This window comes from Lepus europaeus, chromosome 3 (genome assembly GCF_033115175.1).
Source record: "Lepus europaeus isolate LE1 chromosome 3, mLepTim1.pri, whole genome shotgun sequence".
Taxonomy (NCBI): domain Eukaryota; kingdom Metazoa; phylum Chordata; class Mammalia; order Lagomorpha; family Leporidae; genus Lepus; species Lepus europaeus.
The window spans coordinates 103,355,709-103,380,002 of record NC_084829.1 but is presented as its reverse complement, the minus strand read 5'-3'; the positions used below and the strand labels follow the sequence as shown (position 1 = coordinate 103,380,002).

Below are 24,294 nucleotides of genomic sequence, written 5' to 3'. Positions count from 1 at the left end.
AGCTATCCCACTGGCACTCAGATCAGAACACAGTTACATTGTGTACTGGTGAAATAAATGCATGTTGGGGACAAGTGACACAGATTTCCAAAATGTACAGTGCTGGTTGTGTTGCTATAATAACAATAATAACAGCTGCAATAACTTAATAATAAGCTGTAGCAACAGCAAAAAAGGTTTCTTGCTGCATTTTGTTACAACTTCCACTTGCAGTGTTCTTCCTCAACAGAGTGCTGTTTTCATTCTCTTTATAACTTCATTATGTCTTTCCTTGATTGGGTTGTTCTGTGTTCTTTGAAAGGTTCACAAAATAAACAATACAGATTGCCTTGTTGATTCAATTCCAATCGCATATGCGTGTACTGAACTGCTCCTGCTGTACCACTGTAATAAAAGAAAGCAATACTTTAGAGGAAACTCACAGGTGCTGGCAAAACCCAGGATACCCACTTTGTTTTCTCCCTAATTACCTGCTCTTTATGCATCCCTGCCTCTCCTCACAGCCCCCGTTTTATCATTAGAGAAGAGAGCAGTGTGGTGCTAAGAGACTGGGATTACAGCAGGAAGACAGTGCAAAGGCTCACTAGATCCTCAGAAACAAAGTCCTAGACAGCACAACCTTGAACATGACAGACAAAAACAGGAGGTATCTAAGACATCCTACGTGGCTACCTGAAGAAAAAAACGCAAACTCGGGTTCTCCTATTGTATACTCCCAACCCAGATAGCTTTTGAGATCCTAAAATGTATGGGGGTCCCGCAGGATGAAAGACTGCCCCTCGCTTTGATGCTGGTAGCAGGTCTGGACCTCTGGAACTTCTGACCTACCAGTTGTGGTTCCCACAACCCCTTCCTGCAGCTCCACTAATTGGCCAGAGCAGCTCACAGCATTGGGGGAAATTCTTGGTTACATTTATGGTACACTTGTTTAGAAGAGGATATTTTAAAGGATACCAATAAACAGCCAGATAAAGAGGTGACTGAGGCGAGGTCTGGGTAGCATGGTCCTCCTGGAGTCGGGGTGCACTGCCCTCCCTGCCTGGGAGCCTGCACCTGTTCAGCTGTACAGGAGCTCTCCAGAGCTTTCCTGTTGGGTTTGTATGGAGACTTCGTTATAGAAGCTTGGACCACCATGGAGAAATGGGAATACACAGAGAGGATGAGCTCCAAGGCTGAGAGACTGAGTGGGGAACCCAGCAAGGCCAGAATCTGGGTTTTTCTTACCCTCTCTTTGCAACATTCCTTCCTCCCAGGCATGGGGCAAGCCGCCTTCTGAAGTGAGGCGTCTTAGGATCTACTGTTGCAATATTTCTTTATGGCTAGCCCCAAGATGGGAAGGCCCAGGAAGAGTACGGCAATATTTTTAATTACTGTTACCCACCTTGGAGTGAAAGAAACTCTAGTGTCTGTGGTTTGTCTTGGACAGAAAAAGGAACAGGTGAAACGAGGGAGGAGAGGCTCAGAGATTTTGGCTTCTGAAGCCTGAAGCTCTCCAGCATTCTAACAGAAGACTGTCTTTCACCTTCATTGCTCAGAAGTGACTGCAGAAACTAAGGGAAAAGGCCAAATACATTCAACTGACTAGTCTAGTAATTTAGGAAGTAGTAAGGGCTGTGAGGATTATGAGCCAGGAACTAGTGCTGAAAACCAAGATACCTACGGGGCAGGCTGTTGGTGCAGCAGTTAAGATGTTGACTGGGACACTTGCATCCTGTATCGGCAGAGTGCCTGGGTTGGTTTCTGCTCTGCTCTCAGTGCCGGCTCTCTGTTTATTGCATACCCAAGGGAGACAACAGGTGACGGCTCAAGTAGTTGGGTCCCAGCCACCTGCATGGGAGACCTGGATTGAGTTCCCAGCCTGGCCAAGCCTTGGTCTTTGAGAGCATTTTTGGGGATTGAGCTAAGGAATGAGAGCAGTCTGTCTCTCTGTCTCTCTCTGTCTCTGAGTGCCTCTCTCTCTCTCTTTCTCTCTCCCCACCCCTCTCACAAAATAAAATGAAAAAAGAAGCCAGGTAGGTAAATCATAAGTCACAGTGATGATGCATGTATACCCTAAGACCCCATTTGCAGAGTAAGGCAGCTCCTGACCCTCCTCACAAGTAGATCTTGACTTGGTTACTAGCCAGCAGTTTTCTCTGCTTCCTAGGGTGGTTTCTGTGTAGCTTAGAGAAGGAAGAACTCAGGAAATGTTGTCCATGTTTACTCTCCAGTTTGTTCTCTCTGTTTTTAAAAAAGTGTTCCAAAAGAATAAGGTTATCATGTCTTGATTGGAAATAAATCTAGCTACCAGAGCTGTGTGTAAACCTACACTTATTTGGGCCCATGTCTCTCAGAGTCAGATAGGGCCCACACATGTCTTAGGAACGTTATTCCGAGGCATTTTGTGTGGGTGTGGTATTGAGAGTTTATGAATGTGTTTTATTGAGAGTTTATGAATGGTCAAAGGAGCAGAAGCAGCAGGAGGGACATGGTCAGAGCTGATTGCCAGAAGTGGTGGTGGAGGTTGTTAGGTAAATGCACATGCATGGGGCAGGCTGAAGCTCACGTCCTCATGTGGAATTCCCTCTCTATGCGGAAGCCCTGGCTCAGCCCCTAAGGCTTTGTTAGGGCTGATTGTGTCAGCTGCCCTGACTGCCAAGGAGAATCTCCTTGAAAGTTACTGATTGTGGACTAGTCATTACATCCACAGCATCACCTCAATGGTGGGTGTTTGATTGATTCACCTGGTACATCAGCCTAGCCAAAAGGGCATCACCGTGAGCTCCCCAAAGCCGCAGGGAGAGCAACAGCACAGACAGGAGGTGATGCTCTCCTAATTTCATTTTCTCATGGCGTTACTAAAGGGCTCAGCGTTTGGACTGCAATGAGGCATTTGGAAAGGCACGTCAAGTGCGGACGAGAAGGCAGGGTTTGAAATGAGTAATAGGATAGGCAGACTTAAAGCTGCCGAGCTGTGTGCTGACAGGTGGAACGGACTCGGAGTGTGTGGCCAGTGATGGCTGCTGGGTGCCAGGTACAGCACTGGGCCTGATGTCTTTTGTAAATTATTGCTTTACTGGCGTGAAATTTGTGGATAGCATAAACTTCAGAATACCTATTTTTTTCAATAGTGGTCTTGAGATTCTGAAGGCACTTGACAGTTGTAGTGATTGAGTAAATGGGTATTGGTTTCTGTACTTTAGTTCAGAGATCAGTTGCAATGCAGTAGCATTAGAGAGATCTGTTTGTTAATCGATCTCTGGTTCATTGTGAGTCGGTGACGTGGTGATAACTGTTAAAAGAAATGAGTACCGTGTGTGAGTTTAACTATTGAAGAGATTAAATTTAATCTATGAATGGGAAGACGGCAGATTGAGAATGGTCATACAAATTTATAAATTGTTCCAGTTCATTCGAGTTGGATGTATTGGCACAATCACAAAGCTTTCAAGTCAGATTTGAATTTTAAATCTCAGCCCCACCACTAAATCACTGGTGACATTGAGAAAGTTGGTTCTCTCTGTCTCTCAATATTTTCATGTCTACAATTGGGTAAATAATAGCTACTTCTGTGGAAATTGTGATGAATAATAAAAATGCATAGAAAAAGGCTTAGCAGGGTTCCTGGCAACCAGTGAGTTCTCAAGTGTTCCTTCTTCTTTCTTTTGTGTGGAATCAGCACAGCTTGGTTTTAGGTGGTGTAGAAAAGTACAATAAAGACATTCTTTTAAAAAAAAAAAAAAGCCATGCTTATCATCAAGTTGCTCTAAATACAAATTTTGATGTTAACTTTTTTGTAAAACCAGACTGATAATTTTTTTTTTAAATGGCCCTTTAGTCATTAAAGAACACAAATAGATATATCTTTAGTGGGAGACAATGAGGAAAATGTCTAGTCCCATAGATTGACAACTGAAAATTAGGCTCCCTTTTAATGTACCTGGGAAAGCAGCAGAAAATGGCCCAAGTACTTGGGCCCCTGTGCCCACGTGGGAGACCCAGAGGAACCTCCTAGTTCCTGGCTTAGGCCTGGCCCAGCTCTGGCTGTTGCAGCCGTCTGGGGAGTGAACCAGCTGATAGCAGATTGATCTCTCTGTCTCTCATCTCACTCTCTCTCTCTGTAAATCTTTCAAATAAATAAATCTTTAAAAAATAAAGATGAGAGGTTTATAAGCCTGCTTGGAGACCATGATCACTTCCTAACACTATTTGCTTGCGATTTCTCTACCTACTCCCCTGTTTTGTTACCCTTTTTAAAGGGGGGGGGAAGAAAAACATTTAATTTAAATACTGTGAACAGATTAGTTAACTTAAATCTTAGTTAAACTTGAATAACTGGTAACAAAGTTAAACTCTGTTAGGAAGCTTCTAATAGTATGTTACTGAACCCTATACCCCTTTTGATAATCTGTATCCCTTTCTGCTATGACTTTTAATCTTTGTTCTCTGCAAGGCAGAGAGAATTATCAGCAGTCTTTATTAAGACACCAGGAATTTGCCTAGGTGGTTCTTACCCAACTTTTCTGGCTCCCAAGAAGGCCTCTGCCGGCATGCATTTTGCGGTGAGAAACCCAAAGGGCATAAGACAGTGGCCAGGGGCAGTCGAACGTCGTGACAGGTACAGCCCACGGGAGAAGAAAACTGCCGAAGTACAGGCTGGGGAAAGCCGAGGCCGCCGAGCCACCTGGGGCTCTCTGTGGACCATGGCTATGCTTGCTAACCATCTTCCTTGCTGCCTCCCGAAGGGATGAAGGGGAACTCTCCCCTCCGGGAGCTTCCGTGCCAGCCCTCGCGGCTGCAGGCTCTCCACGGAGAGCAGTTCATCACAAACCATGACTTGAGTCCTTTCCCCACTGTCCGCGGCAGAGGCTGGCCAGTGCCCTTCCCTCTCTCGTGTGAACTGCTGGTTCCCGGGACCCCCTCCAGCTGTCAGGAGGTGGGTCTTCTGGGCCTTACACATTTATGTAATTGTTCACCTCTGTTAACAGGAGGGCAGAGTCTCCCCAGAGAGTACAGCACCCCCTTCCCGCAGTGGCTGCCAGAGGAACAGATCTAGAGTTGCCATGCTCTGACTTCGGAAGAGGGGCTTCTGCCTCAGAGGCTACCAGGGGCGTGCCTTCTGTCCATCCCCTTCCCTGTACAGTTGCCCCCTCTCTTCCTCTCTCTCTGCACACAAACACTGCAGGCAGACCCGGGAGCGGCGTGAGGCCAGGCACCTTGTCGACCTTGCTCTCGGTGGCGTCCCCTTAGCTGCCCCGCGCTAAGGTGGCCCCACTTGGTGAGCTGCCCTCCTCTCCCTGTGGTGTGAGTGTTTCCACCCTTTGCCCCTGTAGCCTCCTAACTGCTCCTTAGTGAGATCTTTGTCCTTTGTTAGACCCTGCAGATGGTGAGCTCCTGCTCTGTAAGTTGTTTGGACAGAAGATTCGTGCTTCTCTTCTGTTGCTTGCTTCAAATAAGGAGTGAAGAAGTAGCAAGGACACCAGGCTAGTGTGACATTTTATTGGTTCCATGGTAGCAGGGACAGCTGAGTCTTGACTCCTGTGATTTTAATGTGATTCATGCCGGCAGATTAGCTGAAAGTAATCATCCTGAACCTTCTAAGAACATGATTTCTGTCTGGATTTTCTTAAATTCTCTGTCATTTTCTAAATCAAGACTGTCTCTTTTGAATTATATATATGTATATGTATATATAGTACATATATCAGTATACCTGTTTCCTAAGTTTGATATAAATAATCCTATTTTGGATATATAGTTTATATATTTATTCTATATTTATGATAAGCCTGCACATATTGTCTACTTTAGCTTATCTCTACTCCCTCAACTATGTGGACCTATAAAATTTTTATATAAAAATTTACATATACTTTATAAATCTATGTATTATATATAAGTATACCTTATAAACATATACCTTATAAATATATGAATATACAACTATAGAGTGAGCTACCTATCTGAAAATTTGTAATCCAAATGTCCCAAAGTCTGAAACTCTTTGAGAACCAACATGACTTCACAAGTGGAAGATTCCGTGTACCTGACCTCTGGTTCCATGCATACAAAGTTTGTTTCATGCACATAGTTATTAAGAATACTGTTTAAAATTGCCTTCCAGCTATATGTTTAAGGCATATATGGAACATAAATGGGTTTTGTGCTTAGACTTGGGTCCCCTCCCCAAGATCTCTCATTATGCATATACAAATGTTCTGAAATCCAAAACCCTTCTGGCCCCAAGTGTTTTGGATAAGGAATATTCATGCTGTGTACTAAAGCTCACTCTAAATGCAGGTTATGTAAACAGCGTATCTAAGAGGCAGACACGTATGATGTTGGGCCATTGAGGGATGCACAGCCTGAGGTGCCTGGCCTTGGTGCACTCCTCACCCCTGGACCATGGATGTGGAGATTGTCAGAGCTTGTTGCTGGGGGTGACAGCGGAGCTGTGACCCAGTGCACAGACCCAGCTCAGGCTCAGGACATCCCCAGGGTCTGAAACTGTAAACCACTCTCTCCCCTCTCTGTTTTGTTTCTTACTTGTTTCCTTTCCTTTTTCAGTTCGTTCATTTTCCTGTAGGTCAGTCGTCTTAGCCCCCTACACCATAGGATAAGTTAGCAACAAAAAGAGGTCAACCATTTGTCCCTGTTTTGAAAAAAACATAAAATTCTATTAGAGGTTTTAAAATAGAACCCTCATGAAGCAGTTGTTAGGTGGAAAGAATTATCACTAGTTCTGAAATCCCATTTTTAGTAATTTAATGCCCTTCTTCCAAGCAGGGAAGTGGTCTTCTCACGGGACAGCATTGATGCTAGTTAGGGGGGAGAATGAGTGGTGCTGATGTAGCGGATTCCTGTAAGGAAACACTAGCCCGCCCTGCACTTCACCCAGACTGGCAGCAGCCTGGCTCTGTCATTCTTCCTGTTTTGCTGTTTGATTACTTTAGACTGATGAAATTTTCACCACTTAGCTATCATGTCCATATTGTAATACCTGTGCCTCATTGAAGAAAACTGGCTTCCTCTTGCATAAGAAATTAATCTAAACTACATTCTAACACTGGCCCATAAAAGGAAATTTGGTATTTGTCAGACACGTAAATTGTTCCTTCAGCCACCACTGGCTAATGCAAGAGGGATGATCTTTTTGTTTTGGCCTGGTTCAGTTTGGTTTTTTGGTAGCAGAGACAATATTGACTCTTGTTCACACCTGGTTGGGACTGGGTATCCTTTGTGGGTGGAGTGGAACAGGGGAGAGAAACATTGGAGAAGCCTTAAGCAGAGGACTTGTCCAAAGGTCATCTGCGCATTAAAAGCTGGACCAGCAGTGGTGGAGGGCTTCTGGGGGAAGATAGAGAGCTGGTGTTTCAGAGTGAAAGACACCCAAAGACAGTATGAAAATCAAAAGCAAAATAAGAAATTTGGTTATAAAAGACAAAGTGGCAGTAATAAAATCAGCATGACAATATTTCAGAAAGTTTATAGAAAATGTGATTAGAAGCGTGAGTTTATTTGGGTGCAAAAAATCTCTTGGGACAAAGCACTTTTTTCTGTAATATGCGGAAAATGTGTATTATGAAAAATGTATACATGGATTTCAGATTTTTTTGGCACCAAAACAAACTCATACTTTCATTTTTTCTGTGAACTTTCTTAAGTATCTTCCTATTTATACTAATTCTAAAATTAGTGATTTTAAGGACATTTTCTAGGAAAGTGGCTGTGTGCTGTTTTAAAAGTCCATTCTTAGTGAATTGTACTTTTTAGAAGCACCATGTTCAGTTTATTTCTGTCACTTGAAGTACTCTAGGGTTATTTGGAGTAACAGCAAATGTCTTTTTGTAGCAGTTCCTGTGTGCCAGTTTCTGGGCTACAAATGTAGATATGTCATTGAATTATTTTTTAATTAAAGATGTATTTTATTTATTTGAAAGAGTTACATAGAGAGGTAGAGACAGAGAGAGGTCTTCCATCTTCTGGTTCACTTCCAGGATGGCCACAACAGTGGAGCCGAGCCGGTCAGCAGCCAGGAGCCCAGAGCTTCTTCCAGGTCTCCCACGTGGGTGCAGGGACCCAAGGAGTTGGGCCACCTTCTGCTTTCCCAGGCCATAGCAGAGATCTGGATTGGAGGTGGAGCATCCGGGGCACGAACCAGCGCCCGTGTGGGATGCAGATGCCGTGGGAGTAGGCTTAGCCCACTGTGCCACAGTGCCAGGCCCCATTCATTCAATCTTCACAACCTAGAAGAGACACAAATTCTTACCCCAGGAAACAGGCTGGTGAGCCCAGCTCGCTCTCCCAGTGCCATTTACAGAGTGGGATCCAGGTCAGATCCGCTCCCAAGCTCATTCAAGCAGAAGAACCTCTGCCCTCTCTCAGGGTCAGCACATGGCCACACCCAGTGCACATTTGTTATCATTTGATCAAGGCTTTGGAGTCACTTTAGCTCCTTTGATTAGAGACTTCTACAACATTTTCTATAAAATATAGTTAGTATCATTAATGATCTTCAAAGAAAAGAGCTAAAGGATGACTTGGCTCCTGGAAAGTCATAAGATTTATTTTAAGCTAATTTTCACTCAACAAACAAAACCAGTCCCTGCCAAGAAGCAAGTTTATAAAAAGAAATTGTAATTTGGAAGTGGAGCGGTTTGAACACTGAATTCTGTTGGCTTCAGAATGAATGGTCCTGTTGGGGCCGGTGCTATGTTGTAGCTGGAAAAGCCACCACCTGCAGTGCCAGCATCCCATATGGGCGCCAGTTCAAGTCCTGGCTGCTCCACTTCCAATCCAGCTCTCTGCTATGGCCTGGGAAAGCAGTGGAAAATGGCCCAAGTCCTTGGGCCCCTGCGCCCATGTGGGAGATCCAGAAAAAGCTCCTGGCTTCTGATTGGCATAGCTTTGGCCATTGCGGCCAACTGGGGAGTGAACCAGCGAATAGAAGACCTCTCTTTCTGCCTTTCCTTCTCTGTGTATTCTGACTTTCAAATAAATAAATAAATCTTTTTTAAAAAAGTGAATGGTCCCACTTTCAGACAAAACAACCCCAGAGAAAGCAGGCAAAAAGTGACATAGTTAAGCCCTATCTCTGTTCTTAGAAGTAACTTTCCTGATTTCCATTTAAACTAACAGTGTCCTCACTTGTGAGTAGCAAAAGTTAATGAACCTGCTTGTTCAAGTGAATATCTTCTTAAATTATTTCTCTACTGAAACCCTGAGGAGCGAGCTTTCAGGAGAGCAAAAGAATTTTACAGCGTCCCAGCCCGTGAGGGCCTGAACTTGGCACTGTTTTCCACACTATTTCATACAGTAGGATTTGTGTGAATCCAGCTGTGTCCTTTACTCTGAATGAGTCTATGACTTGTGTCTTTGGCGAAGGTTAATACTTCAGAATTTGGCGGCAGATCATGGCCACAGACTTCTTTATTGTTCTAGCAGTCACTGTAGCTTCATTATTTAGTGGACCACATCTTAAGACTGGCCTGACTCAGTAGCAGTGTGGAGGCAGTTTGTTGTGTTCTGGCTTTGGCACACACTTCAGTGATGAGAGGCAGCGGCAGGGAGCGTCCTTAAAATACCACTGGATGCAAGACTTTTCCAGGTGGAGCCCCTAACTGGGTTACTTTGTAACAGAAAGGTTTCACATCAGGAAATGCTTTGTTGTCAGGGGAATAATGTCAGTTAAGGAATCTGACATTTCACTGAACCCAGATTCTGTGTCTACAAATGTCATAGTCCAGAAAGTTCTGTTTTGTCATTCTTATTATAAACAAATGGCACCTTTCTGATTGCCTTCAAATTATGCATTGCTAGCTAATCTTTACTTCGTGTGTGTGTGTGTATGTGTGTGTGTGTTTTAGGTATTGGGGGTTTTCTTTGTTTTATAGCATTGCTTTATGTAAGCCACAATACCATTACCTTTGAATGGTTCACCTGCTGAGTAGTCTTTTGAGGTTAGCAGTGTGTCATTGAGAAATTAAATGAAATTGTAGCTCAGATGCAGAATTTAACCTTTTATGAAAATTATTTGTGTGGGAGTCTAGCAGTTTATATTCTCCAAAAACCTCTCAGTTGAGACAATGGAAGTACTATGAAATGATGTAAAACAGCTTTTTAGATACATTGCTAAGTTGATTCAAGAGAAGGAAAACCATAGACCCAAGACAAAATGAAAGCAGGCATCCTCGAGTATAAGCTGGGCTGTCCTTGAAAGTTCTGCCAAGGCAGGGGCCATGGGAGGTAAAGCCTGTGGCTCTCCATGGTTGACAGTCAGTGTGGCAGTGACTTGTAGATGAACCTGCTGGGCCCAGCCAGTTGGGGCTAGGAGGTGCAGAGAGGAAACCTGCCTGTATTTATTTTGGCACTATGGGCTGGGAGAAGACAAGATGTGCACTCTCCTCCTAACGCACAAGGAAGGCTGACCTTCACCTGGGTGCGTGGTGACTGGGTTGTGCCTTTGAGGTCCAGAATTCCTCCTGCCAAGAATTCAACGTGCTCCAGGCTAGGCAGTGTCCCAAGAGGCAAGCAGAAGGAAGTACAAATCTCTGGAAGAGTGCCATTTCAACCCAGGCCTCCAAGAATTCCAGCAGATAGTGTTTCAAGGGAAATTAGCAGTAAGCAGTTAACAATCATGGAGATAAGGTATGTATTTAGCTGAATGGTTAAAATATCTGCAGCTCACATCAGAGTACTTGGGTTTGGTGCCTGGCTCCAAATGCAGATGCAGAACCTAAGAGGCAGCAATAATGGCTCAAGTAGTTGAATCTCTGCCTCTCATGTGGGAGACTTGGATTGAGTCCCTGGCTCCCAGTTTCAGCTGAGCTTGAGAGCATTTGGGGAGTGAACCAGCTAGTGTCTCTCTTTGCCTTTTGAATAAAAAATAATAACAAGGGGCCAGCGCCATGGTTCACTTGGTTAATCCTCTGCCTGTGGCACCAGCATCCCATATGGGTGTCAGGTTCTTGTCCCGGTTGCTCCTCTTCCAGTCCAGCTCTCTGCTGTGGCCCTGGAGGGCAATGGAGGATGGCCCAAGTGCTTGGGCCCTGCACCCGCATGGGAGAACAGGAGGAAGCACCTGGCTCCTGACTTTGGATCAGTGCAGTGCCGGCCATAGCGGCCATTTGGGGAGTGAACCAATGGAGGGAAGAGCTTTCTGTCTCTCTCTCTCACTGTCTATAACTCTACCTGTCATATAAATAAAAAAATAATAACAATAAAATTTTTAAAATCACAAATCAATTGAAGAAATTTACCAGTATGAAAATAGAGCCAGGAAGATGCAGCTTTTAAAAAGTAACCAAGAAACCCAGAAGCATAAGCAAAAAATAAGAAACTGTAAAAAGTGAGCACAGACTGATTTGGGAAAGAATTCCATAGAGCTACTAGAAATAAAAATATTAACATTAAAAATTCAATTATTAGTTTAAAGAACTTAGACACAGCTGAAGAGAGAATTAGTGAAATAGAATATAAGTATAAAGCAGCACCTAAAATGCAGCCCACCAAGAGTGGAAAAACAGGAGTTAATTAGCAGATATGAAGAAGAGCAGACTCTTCCCTAAAATGACAAAGTAGAAATTGGGATGAACCATTTTGCAGAGAACAGCTAGAAAACTTGGGAGCTGGGTGGGGGAGCCATCTATTTGAAGGCATTATGAATCTAATGAGAATGTGATTAGTGACTTGTGTAAGATACTGCCATGAAAATGATATCGCTATCTTAGTACCAAAGAACAATTTAAAGCAAGAAACATGACTAGAGCTAAAGCCTCATAAATGGTTTGATTCAGTTTTATTTAGGTATGGTGATTCAGAATGTATATAGCTAATAGCATAATTTCAAAATATACAGAACAAAAGAGAAATGAAAGTAACAATTGACAGATCCACAGTCATGGGGGAATGTGCTTTAACAAACTTGTTCTGTCACTGATAACAAGAGAGAATCAACAAATAACAGAAATTTGAGCAATATGATTAACAAATGACATTTAAGGAACATTTAGCAAATTACACTTGATGACTAGAGAATACACATTCTTTTCAGTTGCAAACAGGAACATTAAATTTTTTTTTTAAATATTTAGGCCTGGGGCTGGCACTGTGGTTCAGTAGGTTAAGCCTCTGCCTGCGGTGCCAGAATCAAGTAATGGTGCTGGTTCCTGTCTCAGCTACTCCACTTCCAATCCAGCTCTCTGCTATGACCTGGGACAGCAGAATAAGATGGCCCAAGTGCTTGGGCCCCTGCACCCATGTGGGAGACCTGGAAGAAGCTCCTGGCTTCAGATCGGCCCAGCTTCAGCAGTTGCGGCCATTTGGGGAGTGAACCAGCAGATGGAAGACCTTCTCTCCCTCTCCCTCTCCCTCTCCCTCTCCCTCTCCCTCTCCCTCTCCCTCTCCCTCTCCCTCTCCCTCTCCCTCTCCCTCTCCCTCTCCCTCTCCCTCTCCCTCTCCCTCTCCCTCTCCCTCTCCCTCTCCCTCTCCCTCTCCCTCTCCCTCTCCCTCTCCCTCTCCCTCTCCCTCTCCCTCTCCCTCTCCCTCTCCCTCTCCCTCTCCCTCTCCCTCTCCCTCTCCCTCTCCCTCTCCCGTCTGTAACTGTCTGTAACTCTGTAATTCTGCCTCTCACTCTGTCTATAACTCTGCCTCTCAAATAAATAAATAAATCTTTTTTTAAAAATTATAAATATTTAGGCCATAGAGCTATTCTCAATGAATTCAAAAGGATTGAAATCAGGCATATGTTCTTTGAACACAATAGGACTTAGCCAAAAGTTAACAGTAACCAAAGGATGAGTAATTTCATATGTTAACGTCAAGTGAAAGAACTAAGACACAAAAGAATGCATGTGTATGATTTCATTATATGAAGTTCAATGCCTAGTTCTAGATAAAAGTAGACTAATGTTATGGAGGGATGTGATGGCAAAAAAAAGTACAGAAAAAAGCAAGAAGGAGGTTAACATAAAAGTGAGGATGGTGATTGCCTGCAGGAAGGGGAGAGGCTTATTCGGAGCATCTGTAGTGTAATGAATTCTCCTCTTTGTTCAGACATGCATTGACTGTTTTAATGTGTTTATTCTTCCAGATGAATTTTAGGATGATATCAGATTTCCCAAAAATCTCATTTGGATTTTGATTGGAATTGTGTTAAATTTGTACATTTTCTCTGAGATTATTTGCATGTTTGAAATAGTGAATCTTCTTCTGTAGGGATGTGGCATGTATTTCCAGTTATTCAGGTTTCTTAATTTTAAGATTCCTATCAAAAATTTAGAGATTTTGAGGGCTGTCGCTGTGGCGCAGTGGGTTAACACCCTGGCCTGAAGCACCAGCATCCCATATGGGTGCTGATTCAAGACCCAGCTGTTCCACTTCCAGTCCAGCTCTCTGCTATGGCCTGGGAAAGCAGTGGAAAATGACCCACGTCCTTGGGCCCCTGCACCCAAATGGGAGACCAGGAAGAGGCTCCTGGCTCCTGGCTTCAGATCGGCGCAGTTACGGCCATTGCGGCCAATTGGGGAGTGAACCATCGGATGGAAGACCTCTGTCTCTCACTGAATCTCCTCTCTCTGTAACTCTAACTTTTAAATAAATAAATCTTGAAAAAAAAATTTAGAGGTTTTTGGGGTCGGCGCTGTGGCATAGCGGGTAAAGCCGCCGCCTGCAGTGCTGGCATCCTATATGAATGCCAGCCTTAGTCCTGGCTGCTTCTCTTCCAATCCAGCTCTCTGCTATGGCCTGGGAAAGCAGTATAAGATGGCCCAAGTCCTAGGGCCCCTGCACCCGTGTAGGAGACCTGGAAGAAGCTTCTGGCTTCAGATAGGCACAGTTTCTACCATTGAACCATCTGGGGGAGTGAACCAGTGGATGGAAGATATCTCTCTCTCTCTTTCTCCCCCTCCTCCCCATCTCTCTCTCTCTCTCTCTCTCTCTCTCTCTCTCTCTCTCTCCCCCTCCCTCCCTCCCCCCTCCCTCCCTCCCTCCCTCCCTCTCCCCCTCTCTCCCTCTCTCCCTCTCTCCCTCTCTCCCCCTTTCTTTCTCCCTCTCTCTGCAACTCTGCCTTTCAAGTAAATAAAATAAATCTTTTTTAAAAATGTAGAGATTTCTTCACATAGAATTCACATTTCATAGTAAATTCATTCTGAAGTATTTCATTAGTTTTGTTGTTTTCAGGAGTGAGTTCCTGCCTGCCACACCTGCATATTTTTTGACAGGTCACTTGCTAACATGAAGGCTGTCAAATTTTTAAATTACTTCTCTTTTTTCTCAATTTAAATCACTTATTTTTTAATAATATATGAGCTTTTTCTTGTAGAATATGTACCAATAGTCACGTTTACTTATTATTCCTAGTTTGCAGTTGAGAAAATAAAGTTTAGCAGGTAATAAGTTGCTCAAGGTCACACTGGGATTTTAATCCAAGTATATCTGACCTCAGAACTCTTTCTGTGGTGGAATTTTATTTTCCTAGGTAAGTTTAATTCAACAACAAATTATATAAAGCTATGCTATAGACATGAGATAATGAATATAAAATTGCTTTGAAATATTCAAGGAATATAAATGAACTATTCAAATTAATGTGGCAACTTCACTGTGAAATTGAAAGAGTTGGAGAATAGCTGAGACTTGGCATTGCCTTTCGGTAGTTAAGGAATTAGAACTTCCCTGTTTCTAAAGCTTCAGAGATCTTCTGGGAACATCCGTGCCAGACACCGTGTGAAGCATACATTCTCTCAGTGGGTTTTTTGGTGCGTGTGTGTTTTGTTTTTAAATATTCAGAGTGTCATTTAGGGAGCCAGCGAGCACACTTCAGATCATTTTTCAGTGGTGACCATCTCCAGAGCTGTTCTCAGAACCAAAAGACTGAAATGTGTCCCTTCTGTCCATCAACGCCAATGTCATGTTGCACATTTTGCCACTCTTCAGTGCACAGTATGAAATAGTGAATAAAAAGATAAGTAATAAACAGCCACAGAAATACACAGTGAGAGCCCAGGAGAAATGCTGTGGAGACGTGACGTGGGTGCTGCTGACAGGAGAGGTGGCGAGAAGTGGTCAGGTCCCACACAGACTCTGGTGGAGGAGGGTCTGCCTCATTTCCCTGTTAATCAGGGCCAGCTTGGCATTATTTTTTAAACCTTAGCATTTACTTGCAACAAGGCCTTGCTCTTTCTGCTTTGTGTTCTGTGCATAGAACAGGCCTACCTTCCCTTCCCTACCTGCAAACAGCATCGTTTGTTTGAAACGCTGGAGAGAATGATAGGAATGCCGGGTCTCTTGCAGGAATCCTGAAGTGGGTAAAACTGATCGACAACTTTGAAGGAGAATATGACTACGTCACCAACGAAGGGACAGTGTTCACGTTCAAGACCAATCGCCATTCTCCCAACTACCGCCTGATCAACATCGACTTCATGGATGCCGATGAGTCTAAGTGGAAAGTGCTTGTTCCTGAGCACGAGAAAGATGTCTTAGGTAAGGACAGACAGTTGCTTGACACACGTGCTATTGTTTTGATGAGCATGTTGGCGAGTTGGCGCTTCTCATTCTCTGCTGTTTCAGCCTCTGATCACTAGGGATTTTTACTGTGTGGCATCTTTGTAACTTAGTATGATACCAGGTGGAAGCAGAGACCCTTCATAAAAATCATGAAGGCATGAATTAAGACTTTGAGAGGCACCGCTTTTATAAGATCCCAGTTGTGTTTGTGTACTTACTGTCTAGTGGTAATACCATTTTTTTACATCCATAACCCTTAGCCCTAAGCTTTTGAATGATCTTTGGCTATTTGCATTACACCTGTTGTAGATCTTGGGGTGGGATTGCAGCCCTCTTATTGGAAAACAGACTATTGTGGGCTTTAATTGAAAACCCTTGGCATTGCTGCCTTCTGCCCTGACCTACATTAGCCTCTTGAGAACCCCACTTCCATGTCAGTCATGCTTCAGGGTGCCTTTAACTTCCCTGTCATTTTCTCTGATTTTTTTTCTAAAAGTGTTACACTGCTTTGTAAATTATTTATTGCATGAAAGATGAATTTGATTAGAAAATGACTCACTAATTTTACAATGGTTTTTAATGCAAAAGGAGACTTCAGAACTTCTTCTGATGGGTTGAATAATAATAAAACCTAGCACCATTCAAAAATGCAGCAGTACATGGTATATAATCAAGCAAATAACCCCTTTAGAGATCTGCAGCGGGGCTCTATCTCAGATAAAGCAGTTGGGTTTTTCACGTGTGTTGGAGTCAGATGGATTCAGGTTCACGTCCAAGACCAGTGAGGAACTCTGCCTGACTCAGGACAGTGTGCCCCCCGTGCCTGGCTTTGCTGGTGAGCACAGGTCCCCATGGGTCCTTCCTGCTGGGCCCTTGTGTCTGCAGGAAGCAGTCCTCTGGGGTGGTGGCTTGAGATTCTTCTCAGCCCCCAGGCATCCGACTGCACCCCTGCACCCTCTTCCTGGGGTCTTGGCACCCCTCCAGGTCATTCTGTCTCCAACTGCAGCCCCAAGGCAGCTGCCCTCCCAAGCTGTCCCTCTGAAGTAGTGAGTTGGCCACTTCCTGCCTCCTGCATTTCCTTTTATTTCTCATATTTGGATCAGACACAGATCTCTCTTTCAGACTGGGGTGAGAAGAAGGGAGTAACCATTTACTGCCCCCATCTCCCCAGTAGGAGGACGAGGCAGGAGCTCTTTCCAAGGACCTCTTGTTGTGTCCTTAGAGCCTTCTGTTCACTCTCTGGGCCTTACTTATGTTTGGATGAGGGACCCATGAATCATGGAACAAGTCTCTGTTTCCTTTCACATCGTCGTGCGATGAATCCGCTGATGGTTACTTGGTCACCTCATGGCTTCTGCCAGAGCGAGGTAGGAGTGGCCCCCAGAAGGGCAGCTGCTGCCAGCACATGGTGAGTGCATCCCAGGTGCCAGGTTCAGCTCCTGCTCCCCAGCATTGTTGGTGTGTCCAAATGAGGCTTGGTGGCTGGGTTCTCAGGTAGGGTGCTCCGGGTACTTTCACATCCAGGTCAGCTTGGTACAGTGAGTCTTATATAGGGAGCCATCATCATGCTGTATTTCCCAAGGCCTTGGACTTTCCTGCCATTTAGCACTAAACAAGAGGTTTTAACTATCCCTTGAAGTGGCACCCTCTCCTGCTTGTAGATCCAATGAAATGTGAATAAATGCTCAGAGATTTGGGGAAGTGATATATTTTTATAACCTTTCTGCTGAAAGATTATAAGTGCTTCAGACTGGAAAGGGGAAACCTTCAATATTCCCTGGAACTCATCAATTCAAAGAAAAGCAGTTGAATTTGCTCTGTGTCATTAGCACAGAATGCCCTGTTGAGAATAAAAACGAGAGATGACTCATAAGGTACAGCCATAAAGTCAGAGCTTTTATTCACGCCCATCTGCAAATCACCTTGTTCTTTCCGTACTCACTTTGTTTTATAATTCTGATGCACTCATACTTAACATAGATTGACTATCCTTTGACAGCTGTAATTTACTTCCATTTTTCCCCCTGTACTTTTCTCTCGTTAAAGCATTAAACCATGTGAAATGCATTGCTTGATTGAGGTACTTTTAAAAACAGTTGTGTTGGAGGATGAGGGAATTACTGCAGGACGTGAGTTCTTCCTCTTCCCCTGCCTGGGGGGAGAGCTGGCGGTGGTGGTCTGAACCGGATTGGGCCGCCTCAGCCTCAGCCTCTGTTGTGTTCACCTGTCCCTTTAATGTCTTCATTTGTGTCACCCTTCTGTTCAAACACTGGCTCCTTGGTAGCACCCGCTAATACGCCCTCCCCCAGGCTCACCAAATGCCCCCTCAGATCCCCATCGGCATCTCCACTCCCCCATGAAGTGAGCAGCTCTCTTCCCCATCCTGAAACATGGCTCTCTCTGGGGGTGCGCACTGAGCTTAGCAGTTAAAAAGCTGGGTAAGACGCTGCTGGCCTCGTATCGGAGTGCCTGTGTTCAACACGAGCCTCCACTCCGGACTCCAGCTTCCCACGCGTGCACACCCTAGGAGGCAGCAGGGATGGCTTAAGGGGTTGGGTTCTCTCCAGCCACGTAGGAGACCTGGATTGAGCTGGTTGCAGCTGGGGGCTGTGGCAGGCATTTCGATAGTGAACCAGAAGCTCAGTGCTTAAAAAAACGGATCTCACTGTTCACCAGCTTTCCTCCCCTCTGCCCTTTCTGCTGCTCCTTCGTGCGTGCGCACATGCATTCCTTTTTCTCTACCCCCAGTCCTGGCTCTGGCTCTCATTCCTGGACTCACCTGTCTTCCCACCACCTAACTCCCTGGAAAGCTGTCCTTTCCTTATAGTTCCCCAGGCCCCCAGTCTCCACACCCCTGTACTCAGGATGCCTAGCCTGAGGCTGATCCCCTGTTAGAGGTCCGCAACCAACCAGCCACTTCCCTTTGTCTGCATTTTATGTCGTGGTGCCCCAAGGACAGACATGATTTCATCTTCCCGCAAGATCTCCAGTCCCTTGCAGAACAGCTCGTGTATACCAAACACTATAATTCGTCGCCAAATAATCACACCTGTCAGACATGGACCGTGATCTAGCTTTTGTCCTTTTGCTCCTCCTATTCGCTGTAGCATGATCCTGGACACAGAATAGGTGGGAACAGTTCTTTGTAACCCACCCCTTATTTAGATCAAAAGCTCCTGGCCCAAGGGGGGCAGTTGTTTTTTTTTTTGTTTGTTTGTTTTTGTTTCCCCTGGACCTAACAGCAATAATCACTTATTAAAGGAACATGCTGAGAACTGGATGAGTGACTAAGCCCAGTTATGAAACAGCTTTGCAAGTCTCACTGCTGCCCAGCTCAAGGTGTGGCTCTGGCACTGCTGTGCGGTTCAATACGTGGACCGTTTTCCACCTATTTTCTGAGCTGCCTTGGGTTTTCTCTCTCCCTGTTATCTGCAGAGTGGGTGGCTTGTGTCAGGTCCAACTTCCTGGTCTTGTGCTACCTCCACGACGTGAAGAACATCCTGCAGCTCCACGACCTGACCACCGGTGCTCTCCTCAAGCCCTTCCCTCTTGAGGTCGGCAGCGTCGTGGGCTACAGCGGCCAGAAGAAGGACACCGAGATCTTCTACCAGTTCACTTCCTTCTTATCTCCAGGTGGGAGTCTCTTCACCGCCGCTGCCCACTTTAATAGGCCGATTGGTGTTTGGGTTCCTTGGGGAAACAGAAATACACTGCTATGTGCTGGATATCACATATACCATCGTGCAACCAAAATCATTTAATGAGAGCAAAACAGAAGCTGAGGACAAAGAGAAACGTAAACACCTACAATTGCAGTCTCATTCATCCTGTGTTGTGAGTCTGTTCTAAGGGCAGGAACAACTGTTCTGCATTGACTTAAAAATTAGCACTGACAGGTGCAAGCATTTAGCCTGGTGGTTAAGAAACTGTAAAGACACCTGCATCCGATAGCAGAGTACTGCTTTATCTTGGCTGTGGCTGTTCACCCCAGCCTCCTGCTACCGCAGACCCTGGGAGACAGTGGTGGTGGCTGAAGTAGTTGGGTCCCTGCCACCCATGTGGGAGACGTGGATGGAGTTCCTGGTTCCTGGCTTTGGCCCCATCACAGTCCTGGCTATTGCAGGCATTGGGGAAGTAAACCAGCAATGGGAGCTCTATCTTTTCTTTCTCTTTCTCTCCATCTCTGCCTTTGAAGTAAATACTACAAAGTAAGAAAAATTAGTACCAACAAATACACTTTTTTAAAAAAGTTACTTATGTATCTGAAAGGCAAATTTAGAGAGAGAGAGAGAGAGATTGGTTTTCCATCTGCTGATTTATTCCCACCTTTGACCCCAATGGCCAGGGCAATATAGAAACCAGGCAATAGGAACTCCAGCCAAGTCTCCCTCTTAGGTTCAGGGGCCCAAGGACTTGGTGCATCTTCTACTGCTTTCCCAGATGATCCAGGGAGCTGGATCAGAAGTGGAACAGCCAGGTCTTGGACCAGTACTCAAGTGGGATGTTGGGCATTGCCAGCTGTGGCCCAACCTGCTGTGACACAACACCAGCCCCCAAATAGAACCTTCGATTCAGCGTTTGACCTGTGTACACTAAGAACACTACAGATAACAATCAAAATGAAATCATTGCAGTCTGTGGTGTTAAAAAGTGATTTCTAGGGGCCAGCACCAAGGTGTGGTGAGTAAAACCACCACCTATGGCACTGGCATCCCATATGGGTGCCCAGTTGAGTCTCGGCTGCTCCACTTCCAATCCAGCTCCCTGCTAATGTGCCATCAGAGGATGGCAGAAGCTCCTGGCTCCTGGCTTCAGACTAACCTAACCCCGGTCATTGTGGCCATCTGGGGAGTGAACCAGCAGATGGAAGATCTCTGTCTCTGTAACTCTGCCTTTCAAAAAATGATTTGTAGAATAAACAGAATAAAATATGCTATTGTTAATCTAAATTAAAATATAATCCTAAAAGTGTAGTCTTATGTCATGAAAAAAATGTGTAGTGCTTGGTTCTAATGGAAAAGAAAAAGTGCTTCTAAGTTATGATTTTTACATTTCATGGTAAACATCTCTTTTTTAACTTTCTTTTTTGAGTTGGTCACAGTTGTTTGCTCTACTGTACTTTGTGTTTCTCTCTGTATCTCCATTTGGCTGCCCGTCATAGCCAGACACATTCTGTGATTTGCCCCTGGGGACGGCTCAGTTGAGCAGGCAAGCCCCATCCTCCAAGGAGAGTGGCTGGGAAAATTCCTGCACTTTGCTTGCTCATTTGTGGAGCTTCTCCAGAGCACTTTTCATCCCTCTGGGTTTGGTTCCTGTCAGCCAGTCATCAGAAGATAGAGCGGTCTTAGGGGAGAGGAAGGCAGGTGCTGATGACGTGGCCCCGTCCCCCTCCCGGGAGGTGGCCAGATGACAGTGATGTCTCATCCGCTTTCACTGCTAGCGCAGTCCCAGAGCAGGCAGTCCATACGGATTTTAGCGTGGTGACAAGTTGCTGTCAGGGTTATTAAAGCCAAAAGAAGGATGTTCTTTAAGTAGGTCTGATGTCCTGGGAAAACCTAGCAGGCCTCACTCTCCCAAGCACCCTCTCGGGGATCGAGGAGGGCCGGGAAACGTGCCCCCAGTGATATAGACACCTTGCTCAGGGCCGGGAGTCCTGAACCCACAGTTCAGGGTGTCCTGCACCTCCCTTTCCCCACATCCCCTGGAGGCTGGAGCCCCACAGCAGCCAGTGGGCAGACCAAGGAAAATGCATTTTCTCCAGACAGCCTTTTTCAACCCTGCAACGAGAGGCCCGCCATTGAGTTCCTCGAATTTGCTGCTTCCAAAAATTTTACTTGGCAAAATTTCCCATCTTGAACGGTTCAAATAGATGTAGGACCATGAGGAGAACAGTGCGAGGGTGACTCACCTGCCCTTAATAAAAGCCAGAGTCCCCAGAGGCCTGTGAACCGCCTTCAGTGACCTCATGTGACCATTTATTTCAGGAGCAAACTCATCATTACCTGGGGAAGAAAGGGCTCATGGTCCTCGTGTGAAACCGGGGATTCCATGCCAAGCAATGAAATATTAGCCATGCCTGTGGCTGTGAAGTTTGAAAGTAGAGTGTGTTCCTGGTTCTGTATCACCAGGCGGCTTCTGAGCGAGCCATCATTTGTTACTGTAATGTTCTGTTTGTCTCCCTCGTCCCATCCTCCTTCCATCTTTCTCTTCTCCAAACTCAGACCTTCCGGGGCCAAATCCAAAGCCGGCCATCAGTTAACTAAGCTAAAGCCTAGGAAAGCGGAATGCGTCCGTAGGTATATTGACATGCATACGTGCACACATCCACTCACAGGCTGTTTCCCACTGGTCTCTGATGTTGGCTCTTGGCTGCTGCAGTAAACAGTGAAGGCCCTAAGTTGTACTTAAATCACTGCAGCTCTGGCGTCTCGCTCTGAGCGTGTGGCGCATCCGGCAGGTGCATGCCAGCTGACCCTTCCCACGGAGGTACACAGTGTAGTTGCATCTTGAACCCATGCTGTTTATGTCCTTTGTACCTTGAGGCACATTGGGAGCCACACTGGGAGCAGACAGGCAGCTGGGGCGATTTGGAGTGTGATGCATTTAATCCCTGTGGCTCAAACCTCTTAGTGGTTGAGCTGATTAATTCTGTGCTTGCAGAGCCTCAGGGATTGCCTCAAGTTAGCTCCAGACCAAGTTGCAAATTGTCATAATGCAGTGCGGCAGTCCCATGTGCATGGCCCTGGGGAGCAGGGCTGAGAAATCAGGGAAGCTTTCAGACTGTTTGGAAAGGACAAACATTTTAAGAGATTTGTTCTGTTATGACATTAAAACCCAGCTGATCACCAGATAAAACAATATCTGCATGGGTTGCAAAGTTCCTTTGCTTTCTCTTTCCATGTCCAGTTTTTCCAATTCCTCTGATTCTTTGGCTATTTGTCTTAGAGTTGTTCCTCTCTCCTAACTCGTGTTCATTCTGCCTCTACTGCCATGATACCAGAATCCCTAGGAACAACTCATCTCCCAGCCTCCCTCCTGATGCCGGGATGGCCCTGGGAAAGCAACATTGTCATCAGGAGACCCCTCTGCTGGCCTCAGTGACTTCCATAACCGATCCTCTCTTCCACCCTTCAACTCTGAAATGCATTTCCTGGAGCTCACCTAACCAGTCCTCTGTGGTTCATGATTCTTCAAGCCCCACCTTCCTTATTCTTATCCAACATGAGCCAGTCGGATAGATCACAGCCTCGGATTACGGTGTGATGGTGTGTTGTTGGGCTAGCCAGATGGATCTATGAATAGAAAGCATTCATAAAATGAGTCTTCAAAAAGTTCAAGGAAAATTAATTTTATGAAAAAAAATCTGTGCATGAGTCTCAGTTTTTTAAATTTTTGCCCCTAAATGAGCATTTAATTTATTTCTCCCCAAAACTCTTTGAAATGTCCTCATACATGAAACACTGGTACTTGCAGATTTCACAGCCTCTCTCCCAGTACTGCTGCTGGGCCCCAGGACAGGGTAGAGATCCGGAAGCCGATGCCCTCCCTGTGCACAGTGACCTGCCCCTGTTTTATGTTTATTTCATTCTGCAGTTAGATTTGATGACTCAGCCTTTCTGGAACAACAGGGTTTGGCGTGTGTGTCCCACTCGGTGTCTTTCCCTTAGGGAATTTCCATTCTAGTATTTGAGTGAATTGTCTAAGGTTGCTAAGGCAGTAACTGCCGATGCTGCGAATCCTGGCTCCACGGCCTGGGTCATTCCCTGCACTGACACCAGAGGGAGTGACGTGCTCAGATGGCACATGCTTGGTCTGTATTCTGTCTTGGTTTTTGGCTTGATTGCAATTTTGCAGTGTTTTGTTTGTTTTACAAAGATTTAAGAGACTTTTTGTGAGTGGCACCAGAAACTAATCCAGAAGTTTTTGACAAGTAAAATTTATCTGAAAATAGTCTTTTTCCTCCCAGATTCCATGCATATAAGCAAATCCAGTATTCATTATTATCTGGTAACTTAGAATGCATGCTCACAGAATAGAGTTTGGAAGTACACAATTTATAGATATATTGTAACAAAAATCCAAATATAGCTTAAACGAAGAAAGCAAATACTTCAGTCACGTTGGTACAGCTTCTTACCATTGGTGCTAATCCTGCACCGTAGTATAGTAATCTTACAAGTTTGTCCGTAAGTGTGAGGATCGGGATAACATTAATGATTAGCGATCATGGGAGGGTAAAGGGTGCAGCAGTAAAGTTGCCGCTTGGGACACTGCATCCCACATCAGAGTGCCAGGTTGAGTCCCAGCAGCTCCACTTCCCATCCAGCTTCCTGCTAATGCACGCTCTGGGAGACAGCAGGTGGTGGCTCAAGTGCTTGGGCCCCCGCTATGCACGTGGGAGATGCTGATGGAGCTCTGAGCACCTGGCTTCAGCCTGGCCCAGCCAAGGCTGTCACTAGCATTTGGAATGAGCCAGTTGATGGAAAAATCTTTCTCTGTCTCTCTGCTTTGCAAATAAAATGAAAACAAAGTTTTAAAAGATTGGCTGTCGTCAACTGATGTATCTCTCGTGTCCCTCCTTGTCTGTTGGGGGCAAAGTCTTGTTTCCCAACCATTTAGTGATGTACGTGCACAGAGGAGAAGAGAAGCAGGCAGGGCTGCCGTTTCAGTGCTCCAGCAGTCAATCAAGAAGTGCCAGTGGGGGGACCGATTGGTTTCTGGTTTTCCAGTGCTGGGATCGCTCATGGCTTTTCCCTATACTTGACAGCATATGTTTAAGCGCTGTGGGGAGGTGCCGTTTCACACCAG

The 24,294-nt window shown here is 45.3% G+C and overlaps 1 protein-coding gene across 1 annotated transcript in view; it reads left to right on the top strand.

The window, feature by feature from the left end:
* Nucleotides 1-24,294, top strand: part of PREP (prolyl endopeptidase) — a 121,698-nt gene that overhangs the window by 55,331 nt on the left and 42,073 nt on the right. Inside the window, exons 8-9 of the mRNA XM_062186558.1 lie at nt 15,271-15,462; nt 18,922-19,119. Of these exons, the coding sequence (XP_062042542.1) occupies nt 15,271-15,462; nt 18,922-19,119 (390 nt within the window). The remainder of the gene's footprint in view (nt 1-15,270; nt 15,463-18,921; nt 19,120-24,294) is intronic.